At 38.4% G+C, this 18,778-nt stretch overlaps 1 protein-coding gene across 1 annotated transcript in view; it reads right to left on the reverse strand.

Moving 5' to 3' along the window:
• Window positions 1–583: 583 nt before the first annotated feature.
• Window positions 584–18,778, reverse strand: part of LOC121479230 — a 60,665-nt gene continuing 42,470 nt past the window's right edge. Inside the window, exons 11-15 of the mRNA XM_041734694.1 lie at window positions 15,392–15,502; window positions 13,215–13,305; window positions 10,946–11,072; window positions 9,979–10,077; window positions 584–2,899 (exon numbers count right to left, since the gene is read on the reverse strand). Of these exons, the coding sequence (XP_041590628.1) occupies window positions 1,206–2,899; window positions 9,979–10,077; window positions 10,946–11,072; window positions 13,215–13,305; window positions 15,392–15,502 (2,122 nt within the window). The 3' untranslated portion in view covers window positions 584–1,205. The remainder of the gene's footprint in view (window positions 2,900–9,978; window positions 10,078–10,945; window positions 11,073–13,214; window positions 13,306–15,391; window positions 15,503–18,778) is intronic.

Genomic DNA, 18,778 nt, shown 5'->3' on the forward strand with positions numbered 1-18,778 from the left:
TTTTTCCCATTTAAAATAATGCAATTTAGGCATCTGAAAATTTACTATTCAACAAATTATCAAGAATAGATTAGGTAGAGATAATGAGAAAAAAGCCATAATTGGTAATTTTTGATTTCTCATTTAAGACTAATAATTGCATATATATTTTTCTTTTTTTAGTTTTTTTCTCTTTTAATGGAGCTACCTCGCTATCATTTTGTTGTTAAATTATTTTTCCCTTAAAGTAGTAATTAGAAAATGTGAAATAACAACTTCTGCTTTTGGAATTTGCTGTTGAAAAATCACCTCTCCCTGATTTTATAAAAAAGCTTTACAATCTTAAAGGGATTTCTTCTATAGTTTGTTTGCAGTATGAATTATCTTGTGCAGCAGAATTTATGAGCTCTAAAATGGAGAGCTTCCTGCCTTTTTTATATTCTAAAGTTTCTGTCATAGAATAAATTATCTGGTATTCATAAAGGGATAGATGGTAAAAACAAAACAAAAGAGGGGGGGCATCTGGGTGGCTCAGTTGGTTAAGCATTTGCCTTTGGCTTGGGTCATGACCCTGGGGTCCTGGGATTGAACCCTGCCTCCAGCTCCCCACTCAGCTCTGCACTCTCCTGCCCCCCCCCCCGCCCTTGCCTGCTCACTTGTGTGCTTGTGCTCTCTCTCTCTCTCTCTAATAAATAAAATCTAAAATGAAACAAAATTTTTAGAAAGGAGATAGATGATAATAGAATGCTTACATCTTACTGTACTCAAAAATACTCTTACCACTTGACTTCTCCAATAGCATATAATAATGATGATAATAACAGAAGAAAAAAAATAACAGATGAGTATCAGATACTGTCCAAAGAGAGTTGCATACATTTAATCATTTTTAATTTAATCAATGTGCTATTATTCCATTATTTTACACAAAGAAACTGAGGCACACAGAGATTAATTTCTCCAATTTCACAGGAAATGGTGAAATAGAGATGGTGCTCAATAAAGAATATATTTCAGCATTACATTCCAAAGCTATAGAGATTCTTAAAAATGTTTAATGGGTTCCAAAAGTTATTTCTGCATTCATTAATACAGGTTTTCTAAAAATGAGCTGATTTTTAGCACAAGCAAAAGGATCTATCACTACATTCACTATGAACATAATATGGGTTCTCTAACATTTCAGAAGTGTTGAAGCCTTCTATTAAATCAAAATCAAGGCTTTTTCAATTATGAAGCCTCATATGTTGAGTAAGTTGTGAATGACGTCTAAAGTCTTTACCACATTGAACACATCCATAAGGTTTCTCACCAGTATGGATCCTTTGATGTAGAGTAAGTTCTGAGCCACGACTAAAGGCCTTCCCACATTCCTTACATTCATAGGGTTTCTCACCGGAATGAGTTCTTAGATGTTCAGTAAGATGTGAGCCACGAACAAAGGCCTTCCCACATTGCTTACATTCATAGGGTTTTTCACCTCTATGAATTCTTTGGTGTTCACTAAGTTGTGAGCCATAAATAAAAGCCTTGTCACATTCCTTACATTTGTAGGGTTTCTCACCTGTATGAATTCTCTGGTGATATGTAAGTTGTGTGGCACGAAAAAAGGTCTTCCCACATTCCTTACATTCATAATGCTTCTCACCATGAATTTTCTCATGTTGGGTAAGATATGCACCACGAATAAAAGCCTTTCCACACTCCTTACATTCAAAGGGTTTCTCACCTGTATGAATTCTCTGATGTTCACTAAGCTGTTTGCCACAAATAAAGGCCTTCTCACATTCTTTACATTTGTAGGGTTTTTCACCTGTATGAATTCTCTGATGTTGAGTAAGATTAGAATTAGAAATAAAGGCTTTCCCACATTCTTTGCATTTATAGGGTCTCTCACCTGTATGAACTCTCAGATGGTAAGTTAGTTGTGAGCCACGAAAAAAGGCCTTCCCACATTCTTTACATTCATAGGGCTTCTCACCTGTATGGATTCTCTGATGTTCATTAAGTTGGGAGGCACATAAAAAGGCCTTTCCACATTCTTTACATCTGTAAGGCTTTTCACCAGTATGAACTCTTTGATGATAAGTAAGGTGTGAACCAAGAATAAAGGCCTTTCCACATTCCTTACACTCATAAGGTTTCTCACCACTATGAATTCTCTGATGGTAAGTAAGTTGAGAGCCAAGAATAAAGGACTTCCCACATTCCTTACATTTATAGGGTTTTTCACCACTATGAATTCTCTGATGGAGAGTATACTGTGAACAATAACTAAAGGCTTTTCCACATTTCTTACATTCATATGGTTTCTCTCCTGTATGAACTCTCTGATGTTCAGTGAGCTGTGAACCACGAATAAAAGCCTTCCCACATGCCTTACACTGATAAGGTTTTTCATTAGTATGAATTTTCTGATGTTGAATCAGATCAGAACTACGACTGAAGGCCTTCCCACATTCCATACACTCATAAGGCTTTTCACCATTCTGAATCCTCTGATGCTGAATATAGGCTGGCTTTTGACTGAAGGTCTTCCTACTTTTCTTAACTTCAGAGTGTTTTTCTTTATTATGGCTTTTCTCATGTTGAGTAAGGCATGACAGGTAGTTGAACACTTGTTCACATTCCTTACATTTGTATAATTTTTCCTTGGTAGGATGTATCTGATAAAGAGTAGGTAACATAGAATGGCTTTGAGTGGCCTTTTCGCCACAGGTAATTTTCATGTGCATGTGAAGTCCTTCCTGACTTCTCTGTTGACCCTCAAACATTCCTTTGCCCTTCGTAGTATCTCTAAGACCATTGCAATCAAAGTTATGACTGAAAGATTTCCTCATATTCTCCCCTTGCAGTGATTCCATTTCATAAGCTCCCTTTTCTGGGGATGACTTTATGATCTTACAACTGGATTCCAAGTCTGGAAGATAACAAGAAAGCAAATTCCTGCTGTTTTGGTTTACACGGAGAAATGAAACTTTTAAGCCTTCTAAAGTAAAAATGGTAGATAAAATTCTTATAAGAACAGAATGGCTCAAGCAGTGCTGAAATATTTTGTGCAATTAAAATAAAAGACACTAGGAGAAAACACGGAATAAAGGGAGTTTATAGGGAGGAAGTTAATTAGAAAAATAGTCTAAGTGTGTTCTCAGACTTTGGAGGTGGATTAGAATCCAACCATGGAAGATTTTAATAGCAAAAACTCTCCCATGGAAATATTTGATCAAATGTAGATATCCAATCTATCAACAAGTCCTATTACCTCTCCTATTAAAGTTTATTGAGTATCTGACCACATCCGCTACTATCACCCTAGGCCAAGCCACCTGTCTCTCAGAGTAATAGCCTCTTAACTGGTCTGTTCTTTGAACTATGCCCATACAATTTGTTCTTCACACAGCAGGCAGAAGAATTCTTTTAAAATTCATATCACAGGGCATCCCTGGGTGGCTCAGTGGTTTAGCGCCTGCCTTCGGCCCGGGGCGTGATCCTGGAGTCCTGGGATCGAGCCTCACATCAGGCTCCCTGCATGGAGCCTGCTTCTCCTCTGTTTATGTCTTTGCCTCTCTCTCTCTCTCTCTCTCTCTCTCTCTCTGTGTGTGTATCTCTCATGCATAAGTAAATAAAATCTTAAAAATAAAATAAAATAAAATAAAATTCATATCATATTACTCCCCTGTAAAAATCTTCCCAGATCTTATTTTATCATCTTAGAATAATATCCAAAGATCTTACTTATTATGGCACATTTGACTTTAGTCTATGGGAGTTTGCCCTACTTTGATTCATCTCTTACCGCTCCTAATTATTCATTTTGTTCTCACCACAATAGTTCCTTGCTGTTCAAAATGCCAAGCATATGCCTCCATGTTTACCTTTTGGAATGCTCTTTCCCCAGATATCTGCATGGCTTGCTCTCTTCTCTCACTTCAGTTTTCTGCTCAAATGTCACATTATCAACACACCCAGTATAGAACTGCACCTATATTTCATTTATTCACTAGTGGATATACTATTTTTTTTTTTATTTTTTTTTTAATTTTTTTTTTAATTTTTATTTATTTATGATAGTCACACAGAGAGAGAGAGAGGCAGAGATACAGGCAGAGGGAGAAGCAGGCTCCATGCACCGGGAGCCTGACGTGGGGTTCGATCCCGGGTCTCCAGGATCGCGCCCTGGGCCAAAGGCAGGCGCCAAACCGCTGCGCCACCCAGGGATCCCGGATATACTATTTTTAAAGCTGGTGCGTTGTCTGTCTCCCCCATACTTAATCAAAGCAATGACTTTGCTTCATTCTCTGCTTTATTTCTAATGCCTAGGATCATTATTTGCACATTATTGACATTCACTATTTGTCAGCAACTTTAAAAATGCAAATTTTCCTTCATTTATCTATCTCTCCAGATGCTGCTGGTATAGAAAAAAATTGAAAATACAGCTTAAAACTTTTCAATGGTTTACTCCTTGTACTTCCAAATAAAATCCAAATTCCTGTTCATGGCCTAAAAGCCCCTGCATGATCCATTCCTTGATTACATTTCTGACCTCATATCGAGCCATTTTTATTCTCAGAAACAATGCTCCAACCCTACTGGCTTTATTTAAGTTCCTGGAACATATCAAATTCTTTCCCATTTCAGACTCTTATATGCTGTTCCATCTGCCAGAAATGCTCTCTGCATGGCCAATTCCTTTATATCTGAAATGTTTTAATTTAAACAGCAGCTGCTCAGAAAGACTACCCCTGAAAACTCTAATTGGGTCCATGCTTTCTCTTAATCTCTATAACTGTACCTTATTCCTCATTCTTGTTTCAATTTTTACAAGTCTAGAATTATATTTCATTTATTTATGTTGATCCTCCTACTCTCCAAGCTTTACAAGTTTAGAAAAAATATGCCTATTTAGCTATTCCCCAGAACATAGAAACCATATACAGTATTTTCTTTTTCCCTTATATATTTTTTCAAGTCTTCCTTTCCAATACATTCCACTTAAGGCCAAATGTTCTCATATTTCCCAGAAAAGCATCTTTATAATATTCTAGAAATAGTGACAAGCTCACACAATAAAGAAACTTTTAGGGATGCCTAGGATGCCTAGTGGTTGAGTGTCTGCCCTCGGCTCAGGGCATGGTCCTGGAGTCCTGGGATTGAGTCTCACAGTACACTCCCCAGAGGGACCATGCTTCTCCCTCTGCCTGTGTCTCTGCCTCTCTGTGTCTTTCATAAATAAATAAATAAATAAATAAATAAATAAATAAATAAATTTTAAAAAGAAACGTTTATGTTGTTCTGAACAAAAATTTATAGGTATAACTTTTTTTTTAAAGATTCATTTATTTATGATAGACATAGACATAGAGAGAGAGAGACAGAGACACAGGAGCAGGGAGAAGCAGTCTCCATGCCGGGAGCCCGACGTGGGACTTGATCCCTGGACTCCAGGATCGCGCCCTGGGCCAAAGGCAGACGCCAAACCGCTGCGCCACCCAGGGATGCCCCTAGGTATAACTTTTAAATGTAAAAGAATACTATCTAATATGCCTGGAGGGGATCCCTGGGTGGCGCAGCGGTTTGGCGCCTGCCTTTGGCCCAGGGCGCGATCCTGGAGACCCAGGATCGAATCCCACATCAGGCTCCCGGTGCATGGAGCCTGCTTCTCCCTCCACCTGTGTCTCTGCCTCTCTCTCTCTCTCTCTCTGTGACTATCATAAATAAATAAATAAATAAATAAATAAATAAATAAATAAATAAATAAATAAAAATAATAATAATAATATGCCTGGAGTGTGAGGCATAGTCTCTGATGACACTGTACCTAGGCTATAGAAAGTAACAGAGGATGATATTAAGAAAGAAAATCAACATAAATCAGTAAGATCAAGTTTAAACAGTCTTTAGAAATGAGTCAGAGGGGAGCATGGGTGGCTCAGGTGGTTAAACATCTAACTCTTGATTTCGGCTCAGGTCATGATCTCAGGGTCATGAGATCCACCCCCACACTGGGCTCTGCACTAGGCATGGAGCCTGCTTAAGATTCTCTCTCTCTCTCCCTCTGCCCTTCCCCCTTCTAAAATTTTTTAAAGAGAAATGATGCAGAAATCTAAGGAAAACATGCTTTCGCTGAAAAGCAGAATGAAATTGTAAACAAAAATAAAAACAAAAAACCCCACACAGCTCAGTTAACATCAACTCATGTCAACAAAATGTATTGGGATAAGAGTATTTGGCTTTTACTTTGTTTTTGTCAGAGAAGCACAATACGGTTTACAAAACCCTAGGAAAGAACCCAACTGGAATATGTTGATTAGAGGAACAGCGTAAGGGATCAAATGAATCCAGTTTAGACCCAACTGTTCTCCATGTTATAATAACATGATTAAATAGTTCTTTTTGTTGTCATTAAATTAATGGAAGAAAAAAATGAGAAAACTGCAAAAGAGGTGATGGCTAAAGAAGACAAAATAGCCTGAAAAGCAGAAATCATTTTAGGAGGTCTCTTTCATTTTGGCCGTGCCCCTTGCCCCTCATCTCCTGCTGAATTAATCTCTGAAATTCCTCTTGAATCTGTTGCCTTATCTCAATCCCTATCTACTATCAACACTCAGAGAAAGCCAGAGCACCTCTTGTGTGAAGCAGAACAATAACCTACTCAGTCATGTCCTGAGACTCTTTCTTCTAATTTCCATCTGGCAGTCAAAGTGATACATTAAATATGTAAATTGTCCTATTTCACTGTCCTATTTAAGATTCTTCATTAGTTTGCAAATGCTTTGGAGACAAAATTCAAAGATAAGAAATACATGCTATATTATGATCAAACACACACATACATAAAGCCAATAGGTCATGGAATTATCTTTGCTACATGGGATGCGTTCTGATATTTAAAAATTTTTTCTCTTCTGTGTTATTTTATTTAAGAAACAAAACAAAATGATAAAAATAAATGCTGCTCATAACCCACCAAGTCATTTTATTTATTTATTTATTTATTTATTTATTTATTTATTTATTTGAGAGAAAGAGAGAGAGAGCACACAAGTGGGAGGAGGGCAGAGGAAGAGGGAAAGAATCCTCAAGCAGACTCCCCACTGAATGCAGAGCCCACTGACAAGGCTCTATCTTAGGACCCTGAGATCATGACCTGAGCCAAAATCAAGAGTCAGACATTTAACCGACTGAGCCACCCAAGCACCCTCACCAAGTCATTTTTATAACCCCTAGATGGTTCAGCCTGGTCTAGACCCTGCCAGACTCTCCAAACTCACACCTGGCACCATTTCCTTATGAGGCTCCAAATATAAGGGCCTTCTTAGGATACCTCATATTGCACCAAGCTCCATTCTCCTATTGCCCTCAATTCGCTGTTGCCTTTGCCAGGAATGCTCTTCTGTCTACCCTCAGCCTCCCTACCTGCTTTATATCCTTTCAGGGTTCACCTGAAACTTTACGTTCCTTTGCGATTCCTGAAAAGCCATCCCTAATCCCAGATTCCAGCAATGCTGCACCTGTAATTCTCTCTTATATTAAGACAGCCATTCCACCCACTACAGCCTATAAGAGAGGCCCCTCTTGGATGTTGGTAAGACCTCCATATTCTGCTATTAATGCTGGCTTCTCCCGGAAAGTCTTGACTTCTATACACTCTTAGTCCAATAATGCCACTACTCTTAGGTTATAAGAGGCATAAGTACTCATCTTTCCCAGAGAAACTACTCTAGGACCAATCCTGTAATTCTTGACATTTCTAGGTATCCCAATGTTCCTGGAAAGCCCCAGGTTCCTGCATTCTTGTTCATCACTAGGACTCTCATCCCATCCAGGTCTAGACATCTTTTATTGTGATGCAGTGTTCTCTTGTACTCTAACCAGGAGGCCTTCAGGATTTCACAGTATATGTCCTGCAAATACTCTGTAACCTCAGCCTCCCTCCCTTCTATGTGTTCTCTTCACCTCTTGCTTTGATTGCAACCTTGAGCACACTGTTTCCCCTGAAGCACTGTTTTCCTCTACCTCACTCCATCTACCCTCCCTCACAGTAGACATACATAATAGACCTTGTCATTTCCAATTATGGAAATACTTCCAAAATCTCAATTTCGAGTAACCATCCTTTGTGATCACTACCACCCATATTTCCAGATCACTTACTCTTGTATATCTCTCCAATATTTATCTCCATCTTAAAGGCTCTCCTTTGAAATCAAAACAAAACAACCTCTTTGATTCTCTGATTTACCCTGCAGCTCCTATTCATTTACTGTACTCCTTCCTGGTAAAACTTTTCAAAAGAGATGTCTGGATTTCCTGTCAACACTCCCCCCGCCCCTTTTCTCCCACCCTCATAACTAACATTTTTGCCATATTTCCTTCCAGGCTTTTTTCCTTTACTTTTATGCAGTTGAAATAGCACTCCATATACAAACTTGAATCATACTTCTTTGTCCTCTATTTATACTTTTGAGAATTCCTCAAATGGCCCTCAACACTTCCTGGTGAGTTAAATCACTTTCCCACAATAGTTTTTATTGTTGTCTTATTTCTTCTCTGTTCTCTTTTTAATCCTCTACAATCAGGTTGTTATTCCTCTCATTTCTAAACCTATTCTGTCTGGGTCACTAGTGCCCTTTGTCTTGCCAAATCCAATAATCAAGTCTCATCCTTCATCTTACTTGACCTCATAGCAGCATCTTTCACAGTTAACCACTTCCTCTTTATGTTTGCCACTTGGCTTCCAGTCCTCTGTATTCCAGATTGCATCACAGACCACAGGTTACTTAAGTTACTCCTTAATTTCCTTTGCTGGATCATTATCCTTTTCCCAACTAAATGCTGGAATGCCTTATGGTTTAGCCCCTGGACTTCACCTTGCCTTCCATCTAGACCAATTCCCTCCATAATCTAATCTAATCCCATAATCCAGAGATTAACCTTATATTTATTCCTCAGTCCTACCATCCTTCAAGCTTTTAAATGCTTATCTAACTTTTCTATTAAGAATATCTAATGGCCATCTCAAACGCATAACTCTTGACTTTCTTCTGCAGGCTTCCAAACTCTGATGCCTTTACTTCCAATCCTTCAGCAAATCATATTAATTGTACCATCAAATATAACCAGAATATAACCCATTTTTATCACTTTCATATATTAAACCCCATTCTAAGCCACTCTTATCTCTAATATGGACTCCTGAACGAGACCTCTAACTGGTCTTCCTGCTTTCCTTCTTAACCTCATTCTCTATAAGCACCCAGAGTGATCTTTAAACAAACATCCCTTTACTCATATGCACAAAACCCTCCAACGGCTCCTTATCATGCTTGTAATAAAATCTCATTCCTTGCCTAAATGGCCTTACGTGATCTGTTCTCTGCCTATTCCTCTGACTTCATCATTAATTTCTACTTTTACTTTTCTTATTCTAGCCACACTGTCCTTCTTGCTGATCCTCAAATAAGTGAAGTTCAGCATCTCCTCAGGGGCTCTGCACTTCTGTTCCATCTGTCTAAACACACACTTTTTTCTTTCTTTCTTCTTTCTTTCTTTCTTTCTTTCTTTCTTTCTTTCTTTCTTTTTTTTTTTTTTTTTTTGCATGGCTAATTTCATTCAAGCCCGCATTCAAAATTACCTCCTCTGAGAGATCGTCCCTGATTTTCCTAATCTAAGAACACAGCAAGCTCTCAACGAAGTTGATGGCGATACCAACTCTATTAAAAAAAATAAATATGAGGATATCTCTGGAAGAAACCAAAGGTAGCTTCCTCATTAAAACAAAAAGGGAATATGAGGGAGGAAGAGTGGTAAATGTGAGTTGTAAGGGAAATTCCTTTTGGAAACTCACATTGATATAACCTTCCTGCTGAGATCTTAGACTTCTTTCCACAGGCCTTTGAAGAGAGCTTCACATAAACATCTCAAAGTGGTGCCACCTCACAGATCAGTTGTTATTATTAGCAAGAGCTGCTCCTATGTGACTAACTCTTTATTCACCTGAACTCCTTCTTCTTGTCATGGCTCTCATCACCATCCAGGGGTCCTTCCCTTGCTCCAATAAAGAAAACACATCTGGTTTAGGGATCGAACATCCAGCTTAAAAGAAAAGAAATGGGATACGGTCATGGTATGGGAATCCCAGATTCAAATCCAGTCCATTGGTCATCACAGAAAGACACTGAAGGAAATGATAGAAGAAAATGTGGAGGTCTGAAGATGAGAAGTAAGAAGGTATACAGTGGAGCTGTCTACTCCTGTTAGCTAGGATACAAGGGGGAAGTTATTTAAATAAGAGGGCTTAAAGCTATCAGCAGAAGGGAGGAAGAGAAGGGACAAAAGCAGGGAAGGAATGTGTCTTGTTTTGCAGAACCAACAGTTCCAGCTGAGAAGACCCCTACAAAGGTGTTTCACCTGGTAGACCTTTGCTAAGTGTGTCCAGCCCAATAGCCCCTTATGTGGGAGTCAGTGTGAGCCAGAAGGGAGCTGAGGACCTGTACAGAAGCCCACTTGAGCTGACCTGAAGGTATTTTCAGCTTATTATAATACTAAGACCTCCTCCTATGGGTAGAGTTTTCCACCATTTTTTGAACATACAAGGTACACACTGGCACGCTGAAATGCCAGATGTGTGCAACTGAACCAGAGTGCCTATATGAGCCCCCTGCCCTCGCCCCGATACACTGCACAAAGACTTCCTGTACTAACCCCACAGGGAGATGGTGCTTTCAGAGTGATATCCTGGTTTCCTTACATGAAACAAGTAATAAAAAGTTCTTTGCTTTCAATGTTTCCTTGGGTTGTGTTCAATTTGGTGCAACCCAAGCAGTGGACTACTGGAGTTCGGTTACCTTTCTATCTCCAAAAAACTCAAACCTTTCCTTAGGGAAGAGAAATCAGAAAATGATAATGAAGGAGGCAGAAAATATGGGAGACAAGTTTTGCGTATTGAAAAAGATGATCTTACCTAGTGAAATCACGTTGCTGTAGTTCTCCAACATCACATCCCTGTACAAGTCCCTCTGAGTGGAGTTAAGGCATTCCCACTCTTCCTGTGAGAAGTCGATGGCCACATCCCTGAAAGTCACCAGCCACTGAAACAACAAATCCATTTATTATCGGTGAAAATATGACAATGACTTTGAGGTAAAATGAGGAAAGAAAGAGAAGGGCTTGAAGGAAAGGGATAACACAGTAAATAGGCTGTGGCTGAATACCTTGTAACATTAAAGGAAACTAGGTGCCTCAACTATAGTGTCAACATGATCCTTGATCAGTCCTACTGTTGCATAGGAAGACAAAACTTACTGTGTATAATAGGATAATTCTATTATCCAGAAAAGTCCAAGAATACAATGCAGATGAAGTTATCTAATTAATGAATGCAGATTAAATGAAATAATAAATGGAGCTACACAGCATATTAAGCTTTCAAATTTTCAAAAAATAATAAATTCTCAATAAATATGAGTTCTTTCCTTCTTTTCTCCCCTTAAAGTAAACAAATTTAATGAAATGTTTCCAGATTTTTAATAAATCTCCATCTAAAACATAGAATTTGGCGGGTGCCTTGGTGGCTTAGTCAATTAAGCATCTGACTTTGGCTCAGGTCATGATCCCAGAGTCCTGGGATCAAGCCCTATGTGGGCAGGGAGTCTGCTTGGGATTCTCTCTCTCTCCTTCTGCCCCTCCCCCCCACTTGCATGTGCACATGTTCTCTCTAAATAAGCAATAAATAAATAAATAAAATCTTTTTAAAAAAAGAATTTTTGAAGATTCAAATTCTTTAAGTCACAATATTATGTCATATAATTGATATTTCCACTTTATGGATGCAATGATCTTCCTGTTTTGAGTATTTCAATTAAATTCTCTAATGTCTTTGAGCCCTAAGAATCTCTAATTTTCAAGAGAATAGGCATCTGGAAGATTTTATTTCTATTTCCTTTGATGCAAGCAGATGGATGCCAATCCAGGTGCTATAGGCATCACTGACACATTCTTACCAACTCCAAGGTAAACCTGCTGCTCATCCCCATTGGTTCCTGGGCAAGAGGGTTGTGCTGAATAGAATAACAGCCCCCCAAATATGTCCATATCTGAATCCCTGGAACTTTTGAGTATGTAACCTTATATTACAAATGTAGATGTGATTAAGGATCTTTAGATGGGAAGATTATCCTGGGATATCTGGTTGGGCCCAATGTAATCATAAGAGTATTTTAAGTGATAGATGCAGGCAAGGGTCAGTGAAGGAGATGCGATAATGACAGCAGAAGTCAGAATGATAAAAAAAAAAAGAAGTCAGAATGATGATTACTGGCTCTGAAAATGGAAGGAAGCCATGAGCCAAGGAATGTGGGCAGCCTCTGGCAGCTGGAAAAATGCAAGGAAATAGATTCTCCTCCAGAATCTCCAGAAGAACACAGACCTACCAACACCTTGATTTAGCCTGTAAAACCAATTTCACTTTGACCTCCAGAAGTATAGATAATAAATTTGTGTTGTTTTAAGTCACTAAGTTTGTAGTAATTTGTTACAGCATCGACAGGAAACTATGCAAGAGGCAAGATCTCTTCTTCTCAGAACTAAGTTCCCCGCCCATTCTTTTTTTTTCCCCAAGATTTTATTTATTTATTCATGAGAGACACAGAGGCAGAGACAGAGGCAGAGGGAGAAGCAGGCTCCTCACAGGGAGCTGGACGCAAGACTGGATCCCCAGGACCCCAGGATCACACCAAGCCGAAGGCAGATGCTCAACCACTGAGCCACCCAGACACCCCCCCATCCATTCTTAAAAGCCTCGCAGAAAATGTCGTCACACACTGAGACTTGGAAGATCCAGCAGAAATGCTTTCACTTCCAAGTGGGAAACCTAGGTTTGTAGAGATCAGTTTGCCATGTGTTCCATATAACTACCTCACCAAACCATTATACTAATACTGCTCTTAAGGGGAGACATTTCTGCTTCCTTAGGACTCCTGGCAGAAGACTTTGCATGTAAAATATGTAGAATGAACTGAAAAAACACCTAAACACTGTCTGGTGAGGGGAAAAGCATTTAGAGAAGAATGGAGCTCTTTGCTAAGATCAGTCAGTCACTGAATGGGAAAAATTGGGGAGCAATGATTCCCTTAGGCAACTAAGGCAGGCAGAAAATTTTGGGATAAATAAAATGTGGTGTTCACACAACAACTGATTGCACTTCAAGAAGGAAAAATGAAATAGCAACTCACATGGGGCATGTTTTTTAGAACTGTACTGTCAGGACTGATCAGTTTTCTGGGTTCTTCTCCTGGAGATATGCAGAGTCCAGAGAAGGCAGGGCTGGAGAGGGAAAAAGAAGCCATGAGATCAGATCAGGCTTGCCTCAGAGCCCACAAAATAAGCACCATGGAACCAGCTTTATTTCATCTCTTTGAGGGAGTTTAGAAAAATCTTAGCCTACCTACATATCCAATGGAATACACCCGAGACAGTAGGAATTCAGTTCAGACTTCTCTTTAATCCTCATGCTGAACAGGAACTCAGAGGGTGCTAGTTTTCCAGGGCACCTCATATCTTTAGGATAGGGATTGTGGGGTACAATCCCACAAGGCTGCTCCTAAATCCAGAAGCCAATCTGAAATCCCTGGCTATCAGTACTTCTGACCAATCAGCTATAAACTGGGGACTCCCACAACCCCATCCTAGGTTTTATACTTTGCCAGGATGGCTCACAAAACTCAAGAAGGTAATCTACTTACATTTATAATTTGTCATAAAGGACAGAACTCTGGAACAGACAAATGGAAAAGATGCATAGGACAAGGTATTGGCTTGGACAAGGGGCATGCTTGAAGCTTTCCATTCCCTGGGAGTGCCACCCTCACAATAGCTCAATGTGTTTATCAACCCAGAAGCTCATCGTATCTCCAAGTACAAGAGTTTTTATGGCCGTTTACCTCCAGTGCCACCCACCCTTTTCCTAGAGGTCAGTGGATGGGTTGGAAAGTTCCAATGCTTTAATCACTTAGTCTTTCTGGTGACTCCAATCCCTTCTGAGACTATCTAGGGGTCCCACCCCAGCCACTTCATTAGCATAAATTCAAGTGTGATCAAAAGGGGCTTGTTATGAAAAATAAAAGACACTCCTATCACTCAGAAAATTCCAAGGATGTTAGGAGCTCTGAGTCAAGAACTAGGGATAAAAACCAAATATAGGGCAGCCCGGGTGGCTCAGCGGTTTAGCGCCTGCCTTTGGTCCAGGGCGTGATCCTGGAGACCCGGGATAGAGTCCCACGTCAGGCTCCTTGCATGGAGCTTGCTTCTTCCTCTGCCTGTGTCTCTGCCTCTCTCTCTCTCTCTCTCTCTCTGTGTGTTTCTCATGAGTAAATAAAATAAAATCTTTAAAAAATACATAAAATAAAATAAAACAAAATAAAATAATAAAAATCAAATATATTATTGTATCACAAATACTACTGCAAATTTTGACATACCAGCAAAAAAAACCCTGCCAGCATGTTAAAAAACAATCATGATTATGTGGGACTTTCTCTGTAATAAAAAGATGGTTTGACATTCAAATGTCAACTAATAGAATCCACGATGTTATTTGTTCTATGGAAGAAAATCATACTATCTTCATAAATGCCAAAAAAATTTCACAAAATTCACCACCCACTCCTGATAAGGACACAGTAAGAAATAGGAATTGATGACTATTTTAATGATAGTAGGGAAAATTGACATGAGTGGAGCCATTTTAAAATGAAGCAAGAAGGACCACTCCAGAGAATCTGCCTTATGCCTCTCTGTTTGGAGAATAGACCCTGATCATAAGACTGATGGTTGTGGACTTTCTGAAGATATAATCAGTATTGATTAGTGTATAACCAAGAGTAGTTTAGCCTTTTTTCCTCCCTCTTCTTAACTCATGTAAAAAAAAAAAAAAAATCCTTGCTTTCACTTTATAAGTGGGACACTATTTGGTTTCTACCTGAATCTGTGTTCCCTGAATTGAATTTTTTTAATCCTAAGAAATGCTCGTTTCCCTCTATTTTCAGGTTAATAGTAGAAACAAGACAAGAATACCCACTGCTCTCACTATCATTTATCATTGTATTAGCTATCTTAGCCAAATAAAAAGGCAAGAGAAATCAACAAGAGCAACAAGAATAGGAAAAGGATAGGCAAAACTCCCTCTAAGAGATATAACAGACAGCATGCCTAAAAACCCCATGAGATACAATGAAAGAAAAAAAAAGTACAACAAATAATGAAAGAGCTTAGTAAATTAGCAGGATATAAAATTAGCATTATATTATTTATTATTATTTATTATTTATTATATAAAGAAATGACCTTTATATATAAAACAATAACCACATAGAAACTATAATAAAGAAAAGCCATAAGAAGGATGAAATACCTAAGTCCAAGCTTGACAAGAAATGCATAAAAGCTGCAAGAAGAAAAACTTGAAATACTCCTGAAAGACATAAAAATAGATTTGAACAAATGGTTAGAACAGCATTTAACACTTTTTTTCCATTGTCTCTCTGAAGAGCCATTCTAGACACCTTTTTTCCTGTCTCCCTCCACCATGAAATTTTAATAGGACAGATATACTGTGACATACATATTTATGTAAGTATATAATATAAACAATGTAATCAAATCTTTAACATATCATTCAAAACCATTCTCTTCCAGAAAAAGGAAAAATTAATTTCTTAAGAATTACTTTTAGTTAGTGAACTTAACTTCTACAAGATAGACGAAACTTTTAAATAGTTGCTTGATCTTCATTCCCGTATTGTCAACATTTTCATTTCTCAGCACTGGATATAATTGATGGGTTTCACAATGTTAAATTTTGCCCAAAATCTATAATCCTGAAAAATAGCCATGATGAGAAATACCCTCTCAATCTTTGGGAAATAGCCAAATGAAACAAATCTCCTTTCCCCATATAGCTTAGATAAGACTGGAGGATTACCCCCCTCCTCTTTTTAACTGGACAAGGCCAGGCAGAGCTCCAAGTGTCCATTCCTTGTTTCATAAATGATTGGCGGGCTGCTGGACCCCACTGACCTAACTGGACAAAATGCTTGATAACTTCACTTGACCAAACTTTAGTCAGACTTCTCTCCTCCTCCCAGGCTCTTGAAGGCTGGTCTATGCTATATTCTGAGCCAGTGCAGACAACCCTTTTAACAATGACTCAAGCCCCTTCCCAGCTGACTGCAGAGGACAAAATCTACACAGCTGAACACCCACTCATCCCAGGCCGCCACATTCCGTTCTTTCTGGCCTTGTTTACCCTCTGTATAAAAGAAAATTCTTTTCTGCCTGACCTTTTAGGTGCCTGCAGATCTTGGGGTTGGAATGTTCTCCCAGTTACAAGCCTTCCTTCCCTCACTGCACTGATCCTTTGAAAAAAAAATCATTCCTTAGCTAAGTCCAAATTTGTCTTTTATGAGGTGTTGAATAACTCTATAGAATAATAAAACATTTTTATTTGATCCTCAAATCCCAAGTCAAACATAAAAGCATGATCAAATATAAATAACATCTACAAGGCAGCCAATGGGCCCATGCAAGGCCACTTCTTGTAATAACAACTTCAAGATTGAGCAATCAGTTGAAAGTTCTCCATTTACAGCCACCTATTTGCCACAGTTTTTGGAGTAGTGATTTTTTTTTTTTTGGGTATCATTTATATTGCATACATATATCTTCTATGACCTTAATGTAGGTGCTGTTCATGTGATACCCAAGAAATGTCAATGAGAGAGTAAATAATGAGGAATAAGATTTTGTTGGCTAAATTGTGTTTTGGAGAGCCACAAACAATTCCAGTATCTAAGATTTTCTCACTCCACCCCTGTCCAACACCAGTTTTCATCCCCTGGGAGGCAGTATCACCCTGATTGAGAATACATGGGATAAAATGATATATTATAAAGAGGTTAATTCTCCAAACATGGATATTTGATATATAAATCAAAATATAAATTAAATATGATCCCAATAAAAATACTAACAAGTACGGTGATACACAAATGAAATTTAAATTCATTAAGCAGGAAATTTAAAAAGCAAATATAGCCAGGAAATGCCTAGAAAAAGAAGAAAACAGAGATTTAAAAAATACTATAAAGTCTCTATCACTAGAATACTGACTACTGGCACCTGAATAGACACAGTTTAATGGAATACTAGAACCTCTGATCTCTAGGGAAAGAGATTATTTAATCAATGTTATTGAAAAGTAAAATTGGATCCACATTTTATACCACATATGAGGATTAACTCCAAATGGATAAGAGATCTAAATATGAAAAAAGTAAAAATCATAAAAATGCCAGTCTTAATTCATTTGGACTGCTATAACAAAATACCACAGACCAGTCAGCTTATAAAGAATAGAAATTTATTTCTTACAGCTCTGGAGGCTTGTAGTCCAAGATCAGGGAGTCAGGTTTGCCAAATGAGGGTCCTCTTCCTGGTCACAGACTTATTGTACCCTCACTGGGCTTCTTTTATAAGGGCACTGATCTCATTCATGAGGAATCTACCTTCATGATCTCATTACCTCCCAAAGGCTCCACCTCGAAATACTGTCATTTTCGGCACAATGATTTCAACATACAAATTTTTTGGAAGGGTCAAACATTCAGGCCACAGGCATGTTAAAAGAAAAAAAAATGGTTGAGTTCTTTTTAAGTTGAGAGGAGACAAGCCTTTCTATTTCTTACAATCAAATGAATACATTTTACTATATTTAAAAATCACATCAAGAAAAGAATACAAACACAAATAACAAATTGGGAGAAGATATCTGCAACTTAAATAAAAAAGAGTGACTCTTCCTATGACCAAAAGAGTTTACTTTAAAAACCAAGAGAAAGATTAAAAATCATTATTAATAAGAACAAAACAAAGACAATTCATAAAAAAAGAAAAGCCCAATGGACCATTAAACATCTGAAAAGTGTTCAACTTCATTTATATAAAAGAAACCTAAACTGAAACTAAATTGAGAAGACCTCTAATTCCAATGATGATTAAGAAGAGCCTTATGAACGGGACGCCTGGGTGGCTCAGTGGTTGAGCCTTTGGCTCAAGTTGTGATCCTGGGGTTCTTGGATCGAGTCCCACATCAGGCTCCCTGCGAGGAGCCTGCTTCTCCCTCTGCCTAGGTCTCTGCCTCTCTCTACATGTCTCTCATGAATAAATAAAATCTTTAAAAAAAAAAAAAAAAAGAGCCTTATGAACTAACTTTCTTACAGAAAGTACTATCAAACGTAGGCAGTACAAAACGCAAGGTAACTGAAGGTACTGGGGAATGAACCGAAGCACTTTACTTGCCAAAAACTTGTAACCTCGGGTACATGGGCGGCTCAGTCAGTTAAGCATCTGCCTTCAGCTCAGGTCATGATCTCAGGTCCTGGGATGGAGCCCTCTGTTGGATTCCCTGCTCAGTGGGGAGTCTGTTTCTTCTCTCTCTCTCTCCCTCTGCCCCTCACTTGTGCTCTCTCTCTCTCAAATAAATAAAATCCTTTTTTAAAAAATCATAACCTGAATCCAATTAGGAGGAAACATCGAAGACATGCAAATTGAAGACAACCTGCAAAATAACTGGCCTGCACTCTTCATAAATGTCAAGATAATGAAGGATCCCAAAAAGGCCCAGGAATTGTTTCAGATTAAAGAAGACTAAAGAGTTGTGATAACTGAATAAATGTGTGATCCTAGGTATGATTCTGGAATGGATCTCAGATCAGAGGAAAGACAGCTATATAGGACAGTA

The sequence above is a fragment of the Vulpes lagopus genome, chromosome 2 (genome assembly GCF_018345385.1).
Source record: "Vulpes lagopus strain Blue_001 chromosome 2, ASM1834538v1, whole genome shotgun sequence".
Taxonomy (NCBI): domain Eukaryota; kingdom Metazoa; phylum Chordata; class Mammalia; order Carnivora; family Canidae; genus Vulpes; species Vulpes lagopus.